At 36.4% G+C, this 19656-nt stretch overlaps 1 protein-coding gene across 1 annotated transcript; it reads right to left on the reverse strand.

Moving 5' to 3' along the window:
• Window positions 1–7064: 7064 nt before the first annotated feature.
• Window positions 7065–17563, reverse strand: LOC134680003 (snurportin-1). The gene is made up of 8 exons (XM_063538973.1): window positions 17252–17563; window positions 16907–16997; window positions 16264–16434; window positions 15285–15476; window positions 12417–12547; window positions 11026–11174; window positions 8601–8752; window positions 7065–8010 (listed from the first exon to the last, which is right to left on the reverse strand). Exons 1-8 carry the CDS (start codon window positions 17401–17403, stop codon window positions 7810–7812), a joined length of 1239 nt encoding a protein of 412 aa, XP_063395043.1. The 5' UTR covers window positions 17404–17563; the 3' UTR covers window positions 7065–7809.
• Window positions 17564–19656: the final 2093 nt, after the last annotated feature.

A 19656-nucleotide genomic window follows, 5' to 3' on the forward strand; every position in this document is an offset into this window, starting at 1 on the left:
GACAGACGCGTTTGTTAGAGAGTGAGTCTTCTGTACCTAGTACTATTATTTATTCTATGCTATAAGTTAATACGGTGATGTGGCATCTGACTTATAAATATGTTAGGCACTTGAGAAACTGAAACAGCAACTATACTTACCTATTATGTAGGTTATAAGTTACATTTAGGTACCTACATGTCTAAATTTATTTCGTGTAATATTTAGCCTGTTTATTAATTCGTGTATTTGGCACTCGTTTCAAATTGCACGTCTTAAACACTTTATACGATTTTATTTTGTATATAAAATAACTCTTTTTTGTGTGGAAATTTGCACTGAATCCTAAAATAAACAGACGTTATTTACGTAATTAAGGAAATTTCTTAAATATATAGTTACTTGGCTTACTTAAATTGCCCCTTACACTAACTAGGTATAAGTGGGTCAATTTTTGAAGAGGGTGTTTTTTCGACATTTGTATGGCAATTTTTTATTTTTGAAAAATCTGATTTATAATCATCGTTTTAGGAAGGGTTCTTAACAACAAAAAATATACTGTAGGAGGCACCTCTGTACTTTTTATAGTTAGCTAGATATGGACGTTTAAAGATCGACATTTGTATGACACTATTTAGCCATTTGTAAGGCGCTTTTGACATATATACGGCATTTTTTCGACATTATATGGCAGTATCAACATGTATATGCCACTATTTATTATTTTTGTTGCATTTATAAGACCCTGACCACATATGTATAACACCTTCTCGACATCTGTATGGCACTATGTCGACATTTGTATGCCACAATCGACATTTATACGGTCAAAATAGCCGTATAAATGTCGCCATACAAATGTCGCGACATGTCGCCAATAATATTTTTTAGCGATATTTCCTACACAATACAACAGATTCACTTATTTATTTTACTATATATTTTAACACTATATTTGCAACTATTATTATAAAAGACATATTTTTATTCCAACTATGTACCAATGTAACCAGCGTCCATACAAATGTCGTTGTAGTCGTACCAAAATATATCGAAAGAGATTTTTATCTGTTTTTAAATAAATTAAACTGTTTCCGGGTTTACATTTGATGTCAATCGATGCCCAACTAACCGCACGATTGCGTTGTAAATTTAATCTAACCGTTATTCAATAGACAAGAAGATTATAGGGGGTATATTTAAGTCATAACAAAACAGGTGCCGCGCGGGACAGTGATAAAAAGGCTTCCCTTGTTTTATTAAATAACGCATTAATTTATCAATATGATTAAATCAATTCTCTAGAAAATGCTCTTTATAGAAATACAAAGTTGTTTATAATACGTTGTCTACATCCAAAGTTATGATTTTTTTTATTGCGCGATGCCGCCACTGGGACACGCGAAAAACGGCAAATTTCGCCGTTTTTGGAACTTCAAATGCGATTTTGTCAGGACCAAATAATATTTTTGATACAGTTGTGCATGATTTTTAAAGCTTATAATACACTGAATGAAAATATATACATACCCAGTCTTTTAGTCCTATGGACTTCGAGTTTTAGCCGTGGGACAGCAAAAAATGCCTATTTGAAAATTGACCCAAGTACCAGAAATATAATGCTACTGGCGACTTTGTTGCTGGGAAGTGAATGAGTTATTCCAATTTAGAAACAAATCGAACCACAACCGCGTCACAGAATTGGTGGATTGTTCAAATACATAAAACGTTAAATCCAAGCTCAATAACGAAGTAGTATCTACTCCCAGATCAAATTGAAACGAGATCGGATTCCTATCGCTTACAGAGTGCTGGACATCGTTGAACTCAAGCGATCCACCGTAACAATAACAACTATAACTATTTCTTTGTAGTTTTACATGTATGTAAAATGTATAATTATTGGTGCAATACTTAAAGAATATTTACTTACTTACTTTTATATGCGTAAACTAATGTATAATTAAGTACTGGAAAATATGAGTCGAGCGCTCGTTAGCGGTCAATGCGCGATAGTAATACCTAACAGCTTTCTTTTGGGTTTCCAGACACACTATACTTATAGATTCTAGAGTGGGTATCGTTGTTTTGCTTTGGTAAAAGTAAAACCAATAGGATTATCCAAAAGCCAACAAGCGGAGAACAAATAAATACCGTCCGATCCTTTAAATAAATAGTTTTTTCTTATCTTTAAATAAAATAGGATACGGTCCCAGACAAAATGCATCGGCAGGGTGCAGTAGCAGGATATATTGTTTGTTGCATTAGTTTAGGGGTAGGTACCTAAGGGAGATTAAACTAGGTCAATAGATAGGTACTTAGGTGAAATGTTACTCGTATTTGCTGCGATATTGTTCGGGCTTGAGAGTCTTAACAAACTAATACCTACTAAAGGACTCTGAAGTTCTCAAATGTAAGTATGTACCTACTAAAACGAACTAGAATATAGTACAAGTTTGACTAGAGCTCAAACATTACCCCCACGTGTATTGTGTCGCGAGCGATTATTATCAAAATATTGTTCTTAAATGGTGCGCAAAATGTTAGACTTTTTGAATCACAACTTTTTTTTAATGGCGGGAGATTGTGTAACTATATTGGGTAAGCACCTATAAGTATTCAAAGCTGCGGACGGGGTATCTTTATGGAGAAGGGATAACTGTCAGTGATACGAGTGTCAGTCAAGTGGACCGTTTTTTAAAGTCGAAAATGTACTAAGTTTAAGCTTGGTCATACATAATATATCCCATCGCTGTTTATAAGCCAAGCCGCAGAAAGCACAGTTAAAACTGACAATAACAACTCGTCTAAACCATAAATCCCTTTCTACCAATTTCTCTTCATTCAACTTGATAGCTTTTTCCCAGCGATCATTTGTCATTTCCGTTGAACTTTCAGCCCAGAGGGATCAAAAGTACCTCGTACTGGCCACTCGCCAAAGCAACTTGCTTAATACACAACTAAGCTAGTGAAACTCCACTTTTCGGTGCAACATTGCCAACTCGTATGTTTTGGTGATCCATATATGTTATGCTCTGATCTATAGAGTGAATGATCGTAGAATAATAGGCATACCTGAGGTGTGCCTCGAATTTTACAACTGAACTATATAAATGTCGCTACACGGGTGCCATAAGTAGGTAACTGTACTGTCAAACGTCAACTTTTGATGATCAGAGCACGAAAACTGGGGCGGATTTTCTATGAAAATTCCAGCTCTTATGAATTTACCTATAGCTCATGTAGTGTAGGTACCTACGGTGTATATTCACTCTACTTTGGGGTGCCCGATTTAATATATAAAATCTCCATCGTAAATCTTCGTAACATATTGCCTATAGGAGCGTAGATATGTTTGAATGTCCCGTTTGGAATGGATTGAATTGCCTATTTTTTTAGTTGCCTTAAGTATATAGGATAGGTGTAGTGGTTTCGCATCAGCGATTTGGGTTTTTGGGGTGCGCGCCTTGAAATTTGTTTAAGTATTTTCAAATGAATCTCACCAATTACCTATTTAGACTAGCATGTTTTGTAGGTAGGTATATTCTATCTACAAGGTTATATTTAATTTACTCGTATTGTTCGATAAAATTTAATGACATAGGTATGATTTAAGAATACTTACTACTCAGAAACAAAAATAATACCTACAAATATAAACTAAGTCTAGTCAAATAAGCCCTGCGATTAAATGCTGGGTTCGTGGTAAATATTACCATGATAATATATTTCAGAACTTATCAGTTTCACGGTTCGATTCAGAATAGAATCCCTCGCAGGAATTAAATCAAAATTCAGACAAGGGTTGAATGATTTACGCAGGTATTGCACGTCGGCGATATGGTTAGATTGAGCAAAATACTACCAGTGTGTACTCGTAGGTAGAATCAAAGAGTAGTATAATATAGCGTAGAAGCTTAACTAGTCAAAATAGTTGTGTAAGTAGGTACTACGGGATAATGTCATTAAAATAAGCACATTTTATATTTAAAATAGTGTATTCCGGTATTTTATCGTCTATTTTTCTATCAATACATAGTGTACCTCCATCTAACTGTAAGTTATTCGTAACAGTCGTAAACAACCAATTTGTAGATCAAATACGAAGAAATACTTCTTTTTACTCTCTACTTTTCTAGGCCGCGCGTCTCGAGTCTAGTATTATTCCAACGGCTTCCGAAATACTCGTCTGATGCAACCAGAAACAGAAACGCACTTTAAAAATGGTTCTCATTGTATGACCTATCACGCAGTGCATTTTACACACACCAATATTAATTATAAGCACGAGCGTGGTGAAATGTGAGCTATATCAAATCGATATCTCATTTTAAAATTTAAGTATATTGCGACTGCGATTCGTTGCGTGGCGGAAGAAGTAGGTATGTATTTGATATACATGCTTCTATAAATACAATCTTCCATACGTACCTAATGGTAATAATACTGTTACTAGACCAATCTGGTGACGTTGTCGTAAAATTTCTGAGTTGTATGCAGCAATATAAGGTCACTTTACAGTTTGATCTGCGGATAGTACTTACCTATAGGTATAGTTCAGTAGGTACCTAATAAAAATAATGGAGTAGGGGTTCGCCACAACTCGTCTGCGCTAGGCCAGCGATGGGAACGACCCCTGTCGTCGAAGGCTCACCAAGGAAGCCGGCTAAAACATTTCAAATTCCTGTGTTGTTCTGTTGTCTAGTGCAATGCGAAAAATGCAAGTGCTCGGAATAACATCCGGGCAGATGTTGCCAGTTGGTTTTCGAATACAAGTTGAGAATACGAATTTTTGAAATATATTTTGGAACCTACTTATATAAAGTATCACGGCTTAGACAAGGAGGAGCTACTTGGGTAGGTACCTAAGTCAATTACCATCATACCACTCATACCTCCAAGGCCTTGTAGGGGCACAACTGTATAAAATATAGGCACATACTCGTAATTAACTATATGTTAAATCGACCTTTTTAGTAAAACAATGCGCCGAAAAGGCTCTGACCGCAATCCTATAGCGAAGGCCCTGGCTGAAGTGTATACCTTTCTTAGGTATGTACGTTTAAGTATTAGCCAATCCAAGGGGTTTCTATTCTAGGCTTGGAATTTGGTAAACGCACCCAAGGTATACACTTCAGCCAGAGGCAGTTTTACTATAGGCATGGGGTGCGAAACTCCTGACTTCGGTCAAACTCGGCTCCGCTCGGCCCAGCATTGCTCCGAGCAATTATTAGGGTTGGCACCACTTGACTTCCTTTTGCGTGCACCTTTTGATTTTTGACAACCCTAAATAGCCGAAAGGGATAGTGCCATATATTAGAAAGATGAGCATGATTCGACCCTGAACCGCTGTCAAACTTCGTTTTCATAGGAAGATTCCTTTCTGTACGATAGTACCTACTGTGCTATAGGATTGCGGCCAGACCCTTTGATCCGAGTTCCTGATCAATTCAGTTAATACCTATTTTTTGTGACATAATTCAGTCAATATGTTTGCGCCATTAATAATTTTACGGACAGCAAATAACCTATGGAGGTTTTATTACTATTGGTATACTTACTTAACGAGTTGCTATGAAAATCTCACTTCGCAAACATCATAAATTCATAACATAAAAGTGGAAGCATAATATATAAGATCCAAGATATACAGGTCATGTTTGGCCCTGTAGCCATATTGTAGGTACGAGGTGATTAGGTAGGCCATACTTAACAACTTATTCTATGGGACCAACTCCGAAATCACAAAATTTTTTTTGGCCGTTTCATAGATTTTGGTCGGTTGGATGTCGACGTTTTCTATGGGAAGGCCTAATTTTTATTTTGGGATTTCGGGGTTGGTCCCATAGAAAAAGTTGTTCAGTATGACCTACCTAATCACCTCGCACAATATGGCTAACGGTCAATATGGCGGTTTTTGTGTGTGGCTGTGTCGCTGGCTGAGGCTGGCTCGAACTAGCTCGAGAGACAAGAGTTACTTTCGTATTAGGCACACGTGACTTTAGTGATAAGATGTGGTTTAGTGTTATGTGGGAACTCAGTTGACGAATTTTCAAACTACAAAAAAGATTTACTTCTACTTTGTCTTTTGAAAGCTGCAAACCGTTGTTTAAATAAATTCAATGCACTACCACTTCTATGGCAATATATAAAGGATGCATGCCAACTTGTCAACGATTACCCAAATGTTTTAACATTCTACACATATTTACCACTTGGTAGGTGCATCAATTAAGTTGTATGTCTGGTTTATGAATTTTATTTAAGAAAACGGGTAATGAATTTTAATATATCTTGCTGTGATGGTTAATATATGTAATATGGAATCAATCATAGGTTATATTAACAATATGGTTACTAAACACTCTGAATTATATTAGCCAGCAAATTCTGTATGTTGTACACTCGGAAAAATATGAACCTTAGTTTACGAAATCTTTTGCTATAATTGGGTTTAATATCGCTGAGTTTACAATAAATACATGTTATGTCAATACGAAAAAAGAAAAATACCAAGTACAGTCTTTATAAGCCCAATTACTCGATTTCTAACAACATTATCTTCAAAAGAAAATCCTTTATATTAGGCAATGGAGTTGAAATTCCAATAAACATTTTATGAGTAATGTCAAAGACATATGTAACTTCGTATAAGATGAATAAAGTCTAAGGAAACAACGTGCCTCGGAAATCAAGAAAAACTCATTCTCGGATAGATGCCGCACACACCTTTAGCCTATGCTCGGCTAGATGGCGTGACGATACCGTTGCATATTTAACACATGGATATCAGTGAATGAACATGGATCAAAATGATATAAAAATAATAAAATCATTTATCCATATACATAATTTTTTTTGATAATTTTATGTTTTCGTTTTGAGTTTTAGTCGTGTGTCGATGGATGGCAGTAAATTTACTGTGACTACAAAATTTACTATGACAGGACCCCTCTATACTATCTGTTCTTTTTGGTAATGTTAATAGACATTTCTTGTGGTTCATTCGTTTATTATCAGAGGAGACAGATAGTCTTTGATTAGGTACATGTTGTCTTTCACTCGAAATAGATAAAGTACTTCATGGAATAAAACCCTGGTGGTCTTCACATTGAATATAGATCGGCACTCAGCACGCCGCTCCAGTGTGGGAGCGGGACCTCGCTATAGACCATAGAATAGAGCTGTCTTGTTCACACACCGGAACGAAACGCGGATCCGCATCAGTGTGATATTCCACGTTAGATGTAAAAGCTTGTAAGGCTTCAAACTGACGTCGTTGATCTATTCGAAAGGAATGCGCATATCTTTTTTATTGATTTCTTTAGGAGGATAATTTTAAACAGTAACAGATATTTTATACAAAACCATAACATAAGTTTCATAGCTTACCTATTAATACAAACTTCAATTTAAGGAATTTGCTTTTAACAATGATCACATGCAGCCATATGTAAAAAGTTTAACAATAATATGGTAAATCCAGGTTAATATAATATACTCTGATAAGTTTTACGTTTAAAAATGACACAACAAAAACTTACGAAGACAAAAAAACTACTTGATACTTTCATATTACAAATTAAATATGTATAATGTTATCAGATATACATTTAATTTACGTACATCAAATCGTAGGTACAGGAAAAGTTATCGTCCCGGTAGGTGACCTTAAACATTCCTTTCAGCTGTCTGTCAGTCTGAAATTGATTTATACCTACCGAGTTATACTTTAGTTTTATAATGAAGTACAAAATATAAAATACAAAATCATGCCGTATCTTTAGCAAATGTTTTATTTAATTCAGTAAATCCAAATACCTTAAATGTCTATTTTTCTTTTTCGTCTGTTATAAGATCTGATTCTGGGTCTATATTATCTTTGCCTAAGGTTGTTTTTTCTTCCGCGTCCATAACTTCTGGCTTATTGTCTATGACCGCATCTGGTTTTACTTCAGCTTCCATTTCTTCAGTATCTTTGGATCCATTCTCAGTTTTAGGACTATGTAATGGATTTTCTTTGGGATCAGTCTGAAAAGGTAAGTAAGCAAAACAATAAAAAAATCTGTCACACTAGGAAGACCATTTAGAATAACGATAAAGCGATATACAATTTAGTTATCAGTGATCAATGTGTCTCGCTTTTTTACAAAAATAATCACGGTTTTACAGTTTAACAAATAGCATTAAAAAAAGAAAAAGTATTAGATAAAAAATAAAAAAAAGATTAAAAGAAGTAAAAAAAAGAAAGAAAAAAAAAAGAAAAAAGAATTAAAAGAAGAAGATTAAAAGGATTACAGAATTCAAAGCATAGGTGAAAGTCTTGCCACATGCGGAATAAACTACCCATCTCTTTTTCACTGCACTAAATTATAACATCATGTCACTTATAATGTCGACAGCAAAACTAGTTAATCAAGAAGTGTTAAAAATGTGTCCACCATTCAATGTAAAGATAAACTAATTTTTATCAAGCACATACGTCTGCGAGCGATACTAAAAATTTCCCATTTTACCTTTGAAATATAAAAATCTTAAGTTAGTATGTACGAGTAACTTATGCTACCACCCTAGGAATTTTTTTGTATTACTGGCTGTAAGTCAAAAATACGTTTTCATACCTCTGTGCTGCCACTGGTATCCATCGAGCAACTAGACCTCCTGCCTCGGTTCTTCTTCTTGTCCATTTTAGCCTCAAATGCTTGTATAAACTGGGCTTGGTCTACGTAACCCGCCGGTTTTGCGCTCAGGAACTGTGGGTGTACAGTTATATCTAAAAGAAAAAAATACATTATAATATTGACATTAAACATATATATGATAATATGATTTAAATATTGGATTGGATCAGACAAGTCGCGGTCATAATTAGTCCTGTAATGTAATAATTGAGTTCAGGAGCGCGACCACTTATTTCAGTTGCATCTTGCATCCACGTCTACAAACTGTAGTTTTGTAAAACGTGTAAACTCATATTATACTACCGTAATGCTACTACTAAAGCAAAAGTGACCAAATCTTCCAGTGGAGGAGGCCGTAAAATTGCGAAAGCGACGGTCAGTTTCAGCTTGACCAAAAATTATTTCGTATGGGACGGATGTTCTCGTCGACATGTCGCATTTTTCAATTATTTTTTATCGATTCAGGTTTTACCACAGAATAAATAATAGTAGGGTCATTCCACCGTTTCGGGTGTTACACTTGAACTCATAAAATAAGGTTTTATTCGATATTGTAACAGGAACTAGGAGATTATAACTATTGATTCATCTACTACTTTGATAATATTTTCCTTTCCTGTACGCACATTATTAAAGTATAAGAGAAATAACGAGAGAATCACTAAAAAGTAGCTGTTTCGGGCGTTACGCGAATTGGCCTATACCTTCTGACTTCTGACCATCAGTACCAAAATGTATAATTAAGCGAATTTTATCAAGTAAGCTCCAGTTTTATTTATGTCAAGTAATAATAGTTAGTATAGTCTATTGAAACACTGAAGTAACACTTAGTATCACTTCTTATTTAATTTTAATAAAATAAATTACCTGTTTCGGGTGTTACTCATGGTTCGTTTCGGGTGTTACGAGTACGAAATTAAGACAGATTTATACGAAATTATGGCTCATTTTATTGAAATTATTGTCTTTTTAATAAACTCGATTAGAAATATAAGTAATAAATGCTGAATTATTTTAAAATACATTATCTTAACAATAAAAACTGTTTCTCGAAGATATCATAATTATTTTTCTTTCGATGCGAATATTTCCGAAAATATTCACTTAATCAAAAAGTTGTTGATGGTGACACCTATTCATTTTGAAAGATCTATCCAACGACACCCCACATCACAGGATTAAATGCAAAAAAAATTAAAAATATTTTTTTTGTACAGGAGCTACCATAAAAAAACATTTTTTTTCGGTTTTTTTTTGTGACATGAAGGTTCGGTATGTTTTCTATGGAAATAGGTTAGTTTTGACTTCTTAAACCAGTTTTCATTTTTCAACCCTTTGGTAGCGTTTCTTATGGAATGACCCAGTACTGAGTACAGAAGACTCACTCTCTAACAAAACGCGTCTGTTACGATGAGCACAGATATGGCCGCTAGGTGGCGACAGCGCCACGCGCGGCTTATGACAAACCCCAAAATTGGGGTCGAACGGATGTACTTTTAGCTACCTGTAGCAAAGCGACGAAATCGCGGAGTGAGACACGCCTGGTTTTACATAGTTTAGAAATTGGCTTGTTAAATCTACATCTCACAGAGCCACTAGTACAGTCAGCAGCAGAAGTTGCTAAGCGGGCGAGGTGTTCAAAATTACCTTGACGCGCTCTTATTCTCTTAACAACAAAGTCCGGTCAATATCATTTTTAATACCTGGCCCGCTTAGCAACTTCTGCTGCTGACTGTACACGTAAATAATTTGATTTGTGTGCTATCCGTGGATCAGTATCTCTGGAAGTATGCTACTCCTATTAGACGTGGCACCAATAAATAGCTAATAATTGATACCCACCAGACCCCAGCACCTCTGGCACCATGTAAGGGAACAGCCACCCCACCAGAGGCGTCTCGCCGGAGACGTAATGCGCCTTCTTGTGGTAGAACAGCAAGCCGTCCAGTGCGGGGTTGTTGTCTTCGACTCCTATTTGACGAGGCACCAATAAATAGCTAATAATTGATACCCACCAGATCCCAGCACCTCTGGCACCATGTAAGGGAACAGCCACCCCACCAGAGGCGTCTCGCCGGAGACGTAATGCGCCTTCTTGTGGTAGAACAGCAAGCCGTCCAGTGCGGGGTTGTTGTCTTCGACTCCTATTTGACGAGGCACCAATAAATAGCTAATAATCGATACCCACCAGATCCCAGCACCTCTGGCACCATGTAAGGGAACAGCCACCCCACCAGAGGCGTCTCGCCGGAGACGTAATGCGCCTTCTTGTGGTAGAACAGCAAGCCGTCCAGTGCGGGGTTGTTGTCTTCGACTCCTATTTGACGAGGCACCAATAAATAGCTAATACATAATTGATACCCACCAGATCCCAGCACCTCTGGCACCATGTAAGGGAACAGCCACCCCACTAGGGGCGTCTCGCCGGAGACGTAATGCGCCTTCTTGTGGTAGAACAGCAGGCCGTCCAGTGCGGGGTTGTTGTCTTCGAATGGGGGATACGTCATCATGAAACTGGAAAACGAGTGTGATAAATAACGCGCTACGACATGGGATTCTTCAAGAAGCGGGTATTTAGGGTTCTCAAGGGTCGGCAACGCTTAAGTGGCTCCTGTGGTGTTGCTTATGTCCATGGGCGACGATGACCGCTTCCCATCAGGCGGCTCGTCTGCTCGTTTGCTGACTATTACATAAAAAAAAACAGATTACGACCAGACCAGATTGACGACCAGTCTGGCCTAGTGGGTCTCATGACCCTGCCTGTGAAGCCGATGGTCCTGGGTTCGAATCCCAGTAAGGGCATTTATTTGTGTGATGGCACAGATATTTGTTCCTGAGTCATGGTTGTTTTCTATGTATTTAAATACATGTTTATACATTATATATATCGTTGTCTGAGTACCCACAACACAAGCCTTCTTGAGCTTACTGTGGGACTTAGTCAATCTGTGTAAGAATGTCCTATAATATTTATATTTATTTTATATATTTAGACATTTTACACACAGATTTACTAAACATTTATCCAACCTAGAGCCACTTGCTCCATCCCACTAACCCGGAGTTAACCCGTTAAACCGCTAACCCAGTGTCAAATTGTACAGGTAACCATGGTAAATCCAGGTTTAACCGGTTAGGTTAGTGAATGGTGCAAGTGGCCCGTGGCTTGTGACGCTGTATTTGGTTAAGGACATTGCATATTTATAAAGCTTTAGGTGTATTTGAAACGTTGTGAGAGTATGTCTACTTCCCTAATTTATTAGGGTTCCGTACCTCAAAAGGAAAAAACGGAACCCTTATAGGATCACTCATGCGTCCGTCTGTCTGTCCGTCTGTCACAGCCTATTTTCTCGGGTATTACTGGACCAATTAAGTTGAAATTTGGTACACATATGTAAATTAGTAACCCAAAGATGGTCATGTTTTTTTTAGAATTTTAAAATACATAGGTACGAAGTTATTTAAGAAAATAGCCAAAAAATTACCACCAAAAAATGACCATTGAGTCCAACTCGCACTTGGCCGGTTTTTTTTTTTTTGGTAAGTACCTTTATTATGTGAAACATCCAAGTTTTAAAATGTATACCGACTGATACGTGATTTTATAGAATATTCGAATTACATTTCGTTTCATGTATAGGAACACGACAAACAACATGAAAAACAAACAATAATGAGCCCTGGAATAAGTTTCACAAAACAGTAAATCATTGCAACATGAGCTTTTGAATATTGAAAATAACTAATTCAACATACTTATTAAATGATTCTGGAGTACAAGGCACCATCGGAAGTAGTTGGAACACTATTTGGTTCTTCTTGCTTACAGTGGTCAGCTGGGGCAGTTCCATTAGCTGTGATTTGATCCAGTACTGTCTGAACTCCAACTGAAAGTTTATAAAATGTGTTTGAGATACATATATTACCTTATACCGCTCCGCTCGGATCAGCATTGCTCCGAGCAATTATTAGGGTTGGCACCACTTGACTTCCTTTTGTGTGGACGACCACAGATAAGATAATCACTTGAATTTTGACAACCCTAAATAGCCGAAAAAACATGCGTCATGACAAATAGGAAGAAGGAGAGTATACACGTAGAAAATACCAGTATCGAATACGTGACTGAATATAAATACTTGGGACAAGTTATCTCATTTAGTGGTCGCTATGTAAATGAAGTGGAACGTAGAATTCAGAAAGCTTGGAACTCATATTGGTCACACAAACATATTTTTAAATCCAAACTAGGCATCACACTGAAAAAAACAGCTATCGACACTGTAGTGACACCGACCCTTCTTTACGGATGCCAAACATGGGCAATAAACAAAGAAATTATCGACAAAATTCAGAAATTTCAAAGAGCCATAGAACGAAGCCTACTCGGTATAAAAATAAAAGACAGTAAGAAACACCGATATTCGTAAGAAGACAAATATAATGGACGCAGCGGAAATGGCATGCCGCCTCAAGTGGCGATGGGCCGGACACACGGCGAGAGCGAAAGACGACCGGTGGAGCAAAAGAGTTTTACACTGGTACCCACCAGATGGCGGGCGAGGGCAAGGTCATCCGCTCCGCCGCTGGCGAGACGACATAACCGAGCAGGCAGGCATAGCCTGGGCCAGTCTGGCCGCCGACAGAAAACTATGGTGTGACATGGAGGAGGCCTACGTCCAAAAATGGACAAACCCACATAAAAATACTTAGTAGTTTTTAAATTCTTTTCTTTGTAACTTTATTTCAAAATAATGGTGTACTTTCGTTTCGGCCAAATACATTTCGCCAAATTTCACTTCCCAACAAACTTATCGCAATAGTTTCATTTCCCAAAGGAACCTTTAGCAAAGTTACACTTCGCATATAATTTATTTGGTCAAATTATCATTTGGCATGATTTTACTTTGTCAAATGTTATTAGGACAAAAACTTATTTAGCAAACGTTTTTTATTGTCTAATATTATATTCCAAAAAGATGTTTGGTCAAAATTGTCACTTCGCAAATTTGACAAATAGGCATCTCTATTTAAATGTGTACTCTTTGTTATGTTAATATAGGTTCGTTAAATTCTACGTAATTTGGGTGGGTTGGGTTAGGTTTGAACTGCGATCCTCACAAAACGGAACCGCTATCAGAAAATTGGGTTAGGTTAGGTTAGAACTGTGACTCTCACAGAATCGAAATGCTATTAGAAATGTGGGTTAGGTTAGGTTAGAACTGCGATCCTTACAGAAACGAAATACTATGTACTAGAAAAAGGTCATCGAAGTGGAATAATTAATTTAATTGAATAACGAGATGTAAAAAATTTGCATGACATTTTAAACTAAAATGTGGTTTAAATATTGGTGGTTTTTTACTATTTTTGGGTTACAACGATTACTTTGGTGTTATTTGCTTTAATAGAATAGCGAGATGTAACAAATTTGGTTATAATTTTACATTAAAATAGAGTTTTAGTTTTTACATATTTTTGGCAGTAAGGATGTTTTTTTGACGTTAAGTACATTTTACTATGTATATGTAATGATCAGTTAAATACCAGACAAATAAAATTCTGCAGCCTCCACTTTATTGGTATGTAAATTGTATGCCAGCAATATTTTGGGACATGTAAGTTATGCTTAATGATACATTTGACTCAATAATATTTGGTAAAATGAAACTTGTCCAAGTAATTATTTGCTAAACAATAACTTGCCAAAAAAGACTATTGCTAACTGAAAATTTGCGATAAGTTGTTTTGCCAAACATTTTTTTGGGAAATGATAATTTGGGAAACATAGTTTGGGATGTGATACTTTGGGAAACGATTTTGGCCCATTCGTTAGTAAACCCAAAATAATACTTAAACTCTTAATTTAATTGTAACATTTATATTTGGGAAATAAAAGGCTTTTATTATTATTATTATTTTGTGTCTCCTTTTGGATTTCACGGGCCTATAAATCCCGGTCTTTTGATAGGCTTGCGTGGGGATATAGATCCAACACGTAGAGGCCCCTTGGAGAGTTTTAATGTCATGTAGAACGCCTGCTGGAACCCGTTCACAGGCGCAACAATAGACACCCATGAACCGGTCGCAGCAGGCATTGGGACTATTGTAGAAAAAGTGAACAGTATTCCGGTCTATGGATTGATGTTTGGGTGGACAATGAGACTGGGCTATTGTAAAAGAGGTCCGGACACCTGCCTTATTATTATTATTATTAAATAGCCGAAAGGGATAGTGCCATATATTAGAAAGGGATAGCATGATTCGACACTGAACCGCTGTCAAACCTCGGTTTTGTAGGAAGTTTCTTCAAATATAAATGATCGTATTAGATTCATAATTGTTACATAATTGCCGTAACTTATTTTAAAAATGTGTTTTTCAATTAAAAGACACATCAAGATTGTTTACCTAATTTCTAATGCTAAAAAAAACGAAGTATACATCATATCATCTGTCCATTGAAACCAATGAAACTAATACATCGGAGTTTTCGCTCGCACTTGTGTAACTATGTCCTGATATCTCTTTTCTTTAACTGCCTCATTCATAATTTTGACTCAAGTGAGTAAACTACGTATTTTTTTTTTTATAATTATAATACATAAAGCAATTCATGTATACCTCTCCATCTGTCATGGGCTGATTGTTCCAGGCCAAGATATCTAGTATGTACATTATCTTCTTTTTCTCAGCATAGAAGCAGTCCAACACACAGCAGCGACTTTTCGAGTATTCACTGCCATTGCCACCGGGGAGAACAGATCGGAACTCCATCTTGAAATGCCCGTATTTTGTGTAGGCTCTAGTTTTTCCCTGTAAAATATATGTAATGACGATTTTAGTATTATCAACATTATCTAAGGGCTAAACTTGGGATTCACATCTATTTTAGGTCATCATCATCATCGTCTGTTCAACTTCAAACAAATAATTGGATGTGTTTCCCAAACTGACCCATTTCCTGCTCAGATTGCTGCTGCTGCAATCACCGAAGTTCATACATTGCGGGCATCTTTCTCTTTTACTCCAATTCAGGCAATTAAATATGAATATAATTAAAATGACAGAGAAAGATGCACGCAATTCTAGGTTTTAAGTGCATGTTGGTAGTTCAAAACCTGGCTGTTTCATACCCCTCTTTGATTGATGCAGTTAAGGACCTATGTTCTTGTAAGTGTACATTGCAAAAATATAGTTATTTCAAACAGGAACTTGCTAACTTAACGTACCCATGATACCAGCACTGGAAACAGAACAAACTACCAATAGACTGCAGCAATAATTGATATTGATAGTGTGCTCTTACCATAGACCTAGTATTACATAGATGAGCTATACGCGTGCCTCCGTGAGGGACAAAACATACGCAAAGCGACAATATTAAAAACACGTTTTAACGTTTTAACAGTTCTGACAACATACCAAAAACTATCTACGTAATTCGGTCGGGTTATTTGTTGCCCACCATAAACCATACTAAATTTTTGGTGGGGAACAAACAAATAGTGAGACTGTGACAAGGACAAGCAATAATACCGCTTTCTCTGCTACTCCTACTGAAATTTCCATAAGTGCATCTCATTCGGTCAATGGCTCTTACCTGATTTGCTACAATAAGCATCCGGACACCTTTAGGGCACGGCACCACCATCCAGTTCTCACTGAAGTCCGCCGGTTTCTCTATTATCCATTCCGACAACATAAGAACATTGCTATAGGTGGCAGAGGTCCTGTTGAAGCCCGCAACATATATGCTAGGCCGGTAATGTACCTTTGAAATAATGTTGGATAAGTTTGTTTTTGCACATATTTTTTACTTTTGTTTGTCTGTTTAGTGTATACTCATTTATATTGCTGTCACGCTCGCACAGTGATGTTATGGGTAGGACAGTAATATAATTAATTAATTATGCATGTGCAATAGAGATAGCAACAGGTGGATCAATGTACAAAAATCTTTATTTATATAAAAGCTGTTGAAGCCTCAATTAGCTGTTACTTGTTTGTCTTAGACCCGCTTGCACCATTTTACTAACCTGGGGTTAACCGGTTAAACCTGGAGTTACCATGATTACCAGTACAATTTGACACTGGGTTAACGGTTTAACCGCTTAGCCGCGGGTTATTGAGATGGTGCAAGTGGGCCTAAAGCTGTTATTATGCCTTATATGGAATAAAACATAAATTAACTAATAGAGGCTTGTAAAGTTTATTGGATGAGGAATAAAGTTAAAATTTATTACCCGGTTATAAGGCTTGAAAATATTTCTCTCTTCTACCACTTTCACAAGTTCCAGTATACCTCGAAATGCATCAATCTTGTCATTGCGATTACTGAAATAAATATTAAGTTTACTAGACAGGTACAAAGTGCTAAAATATTTTATGTGTTTTATGTGTACATATTATAATATTATGATTTTTATTTTATTTTAGATCTAATAAGTAAAGTAACATTTGAAGATACTTTTCAATAATGCATTCATTAAGTTCATAATTTATTATAAGAAATAATGTTATAAGAAATTAGGTTATTAAAAATTGGCAAAACCTGAATAAAGAAATATTTAACAGTCAAAGTTATTTACGTTTTTTGTTGTTCTAGTAATTCTTTACGCCTCTCTTCTTGATTTCCCAATCTGCCCCAATTTTTGTAGAGAGCCTGGTAATCGTTAGTTCCTTGTTCTGTAGTTTCCGGACTTATAATTGTAGATTCCAATTTTTCTAAAACTTCGTCCATGTTGTGTTTGGTAAAGGAATAAAATGTACGAGTTTGGACGTTCAAACCTGATAAATTATAAAATGGAAAGGGTTGAGTAATGGACCGGTAATTTTAGAGATGATATTCTTTTTTTATTTCACTTTTCTATTCCAATATGCCTATTGATATTCCCGGTCTGTCTGCCTACTGTATAAAAACGAAAGCGTGACATTGACAGTGACAGTTCCCTAAAATGTTGCAAGAGCTAAAAAAGGCGTTTTACATTTTCATTGTTTTCAATAGGATTCATCAAAACTCAATAATTTATGTTTTATAAACCTATACTAATCCTTTAATAAATTTTAATACGATATTGGATTATTAAAATTTTCTAAAATATAATTTTACTTTGAAACCTTCAACTTACCGGCCATCACTTGATAGTGTTGTCTAATTATTAATGATTACCCCTCGAATCGGGAAAATTGAGATGAGGGTAAAGTAATAATAATCAAAAAAGCAGTAAGTGTAAAAATAAAGTTTACAGTACATATGGTGCTACTTTGCCGCCCCAGCGCGTGATTAAGGACAATACGTGCCTATGTCAAAAATTTTAAGCGCCATATATATTATAAAACGTTGTACAATACACGTGCGAAAAGGTAGATCGCAACTCATTGCGAATTACGCACTTGTATCGTAATGTATTGTATCGTAAAAAATTTGGAGGTGTGTTTTTCGGCTTCAACCATAAAGAAGGAATAGTCCGTTTAAACTTTCAACCGCAATTTTACTTATATGGTTCAAATTCACGTAACATTTGGAGATAACATGTTTACATAATGTAAGACAATCGACCACCCACACTCAGGTAAAAAATACTGAAATAGCAAAACGCTTTATCTTCGAAGGGGTTGTTAGATGAATTAGAATCATAGAAATAGGATTAGGATGATTTGGCAGCTATCCGCGCTGCATAAAAGAAAAAAAATAGTGTTTATTTTGAATTAGGTACTTATTAAAAAAAGAGATGCAACTAACGTAGACCTAGAAACGTCTGCGACGATCTTGATAGTCCACACATTTCATAGATGTTTGACGTTTGATTAACAATTGATCACGTGACGTCACTTCTAGATCTAACTCTATCAAGTTACGTTGTATTTGACAGTATAGTTGCTTATTCCACTAGCACTATTTTGAACAATAGTCTACAGTTAAGTTAAATTGGAATCCACTGTTTGGTGTTTTCCAATAAACTCTAAAAATAAATGCTACATGCAAAGTTTCATCATTACAGTTATCATTACAATAAAAAGGTAAAGTAAAGCGCTTATTTTTTATATGTTTATGCAAGTTGCTGACGGTCTTTCCACCGCTATACAACCGGCTGACGGTTTTTTATTTATAATAATAGCATCTAAACTATCCTGACATAGTATCAAACGGGAGGCGATGACAAAATTTATTTTATTTTTTACATGTTTTGGTGGCTGCCATTCCTCAGCCCACCGACAGAGCGGCAGCTGACGTTCACGAGGGTTCATCATACATAGCCGTTAACCACTATAATCACTATAAGGAGGTGATCATGGAAATCTCATACATAGCCGTTAACAACTATAATCACTATAAGGAGGTGATCATGGAAATCTAGTCGTGGCTCGCGGTCTACCACCTTGGTAGTAGAAAAAGCGGACAAGTGCGAGTCGGACTCGCTCACCGAGGGTTCCGTACTTTTTAGTATTTGTTGTTATAGTGGCAACATAAATACATCACACTCATACAAATTTCAACTGTTAATAGCTAGCACTGTTCGTAAGATACAGCCTGGTGACAGACGGACGGGCGGACCGCGGAATCTTAGTAATAGGGTCCCGTTTACCCTTTAGGTACGGACACAGACAAAACATCCTCTAGACTGAGTATAGTCGCGCTACCCCCGCTGCCACGCATACGGTAATTTTACTCCATGTTCGAGTCTGTTGGTTTGTAGAGGCTGTATATAGCAATCGACACTGGCTTGAGACATTCTCTTTGAATATAGAAAGCTCAAGTTTGAAGTATGTTCAAATTAGAAACTTGAGAATTGTCAATCACTCTACTTCCATCATCCGTAATGATAAGTCATATGTTGTGAATATAATTAAATTAATAAACAAGATGTTTACAAACTAAAGTGCCTTCCAGTGATTAATAAAATCCTCCAGAGACCTCCTGTAGCGGCTCTACAGAGTCGAAAGTGTCTTTGTGTGACGTCCGTGAACTCGTTCGTCGTTTGAACGGACCAAT

The sequence above is a fragment of the Cydia fagiglandana genome, chromosome 3, assembly GCF_963556715.1.
Source record: "Cydia fagiglandana chromosome 3, ilCydFagi1.1, whole genome shotgun sequence".
NCBI classification, from domain to species: Eukaryota; Metazoa; Arthropoda; class Insecta; order Lepidoptera; family Tortricidae; genus Cydia; species Cydia fagiglandana.

Coding starts and splice junctions, on each gene's coding strand:
- LOC134680003 (XM_063538973.1), bottom strand. CDS start 17,403: ATGGACGAAGTTTTAGAAAAATTGGAATCTACAATTATAAGTCCGGAA. Junction 8,753..11,025: donor GCCAGAGGTGCTGGGATCTG/GTGGGTATCAAT, acceptor TTTTTCTTTTAG/ATATAACTGTACACCCACAG. Junction 8,011..8,600: donor ATACCAGTGGCAGCACAGAG/GTATGAAAACGT, acceptor TTACCTTTTCAG/ACTGATCCCAAAGAAAATCC.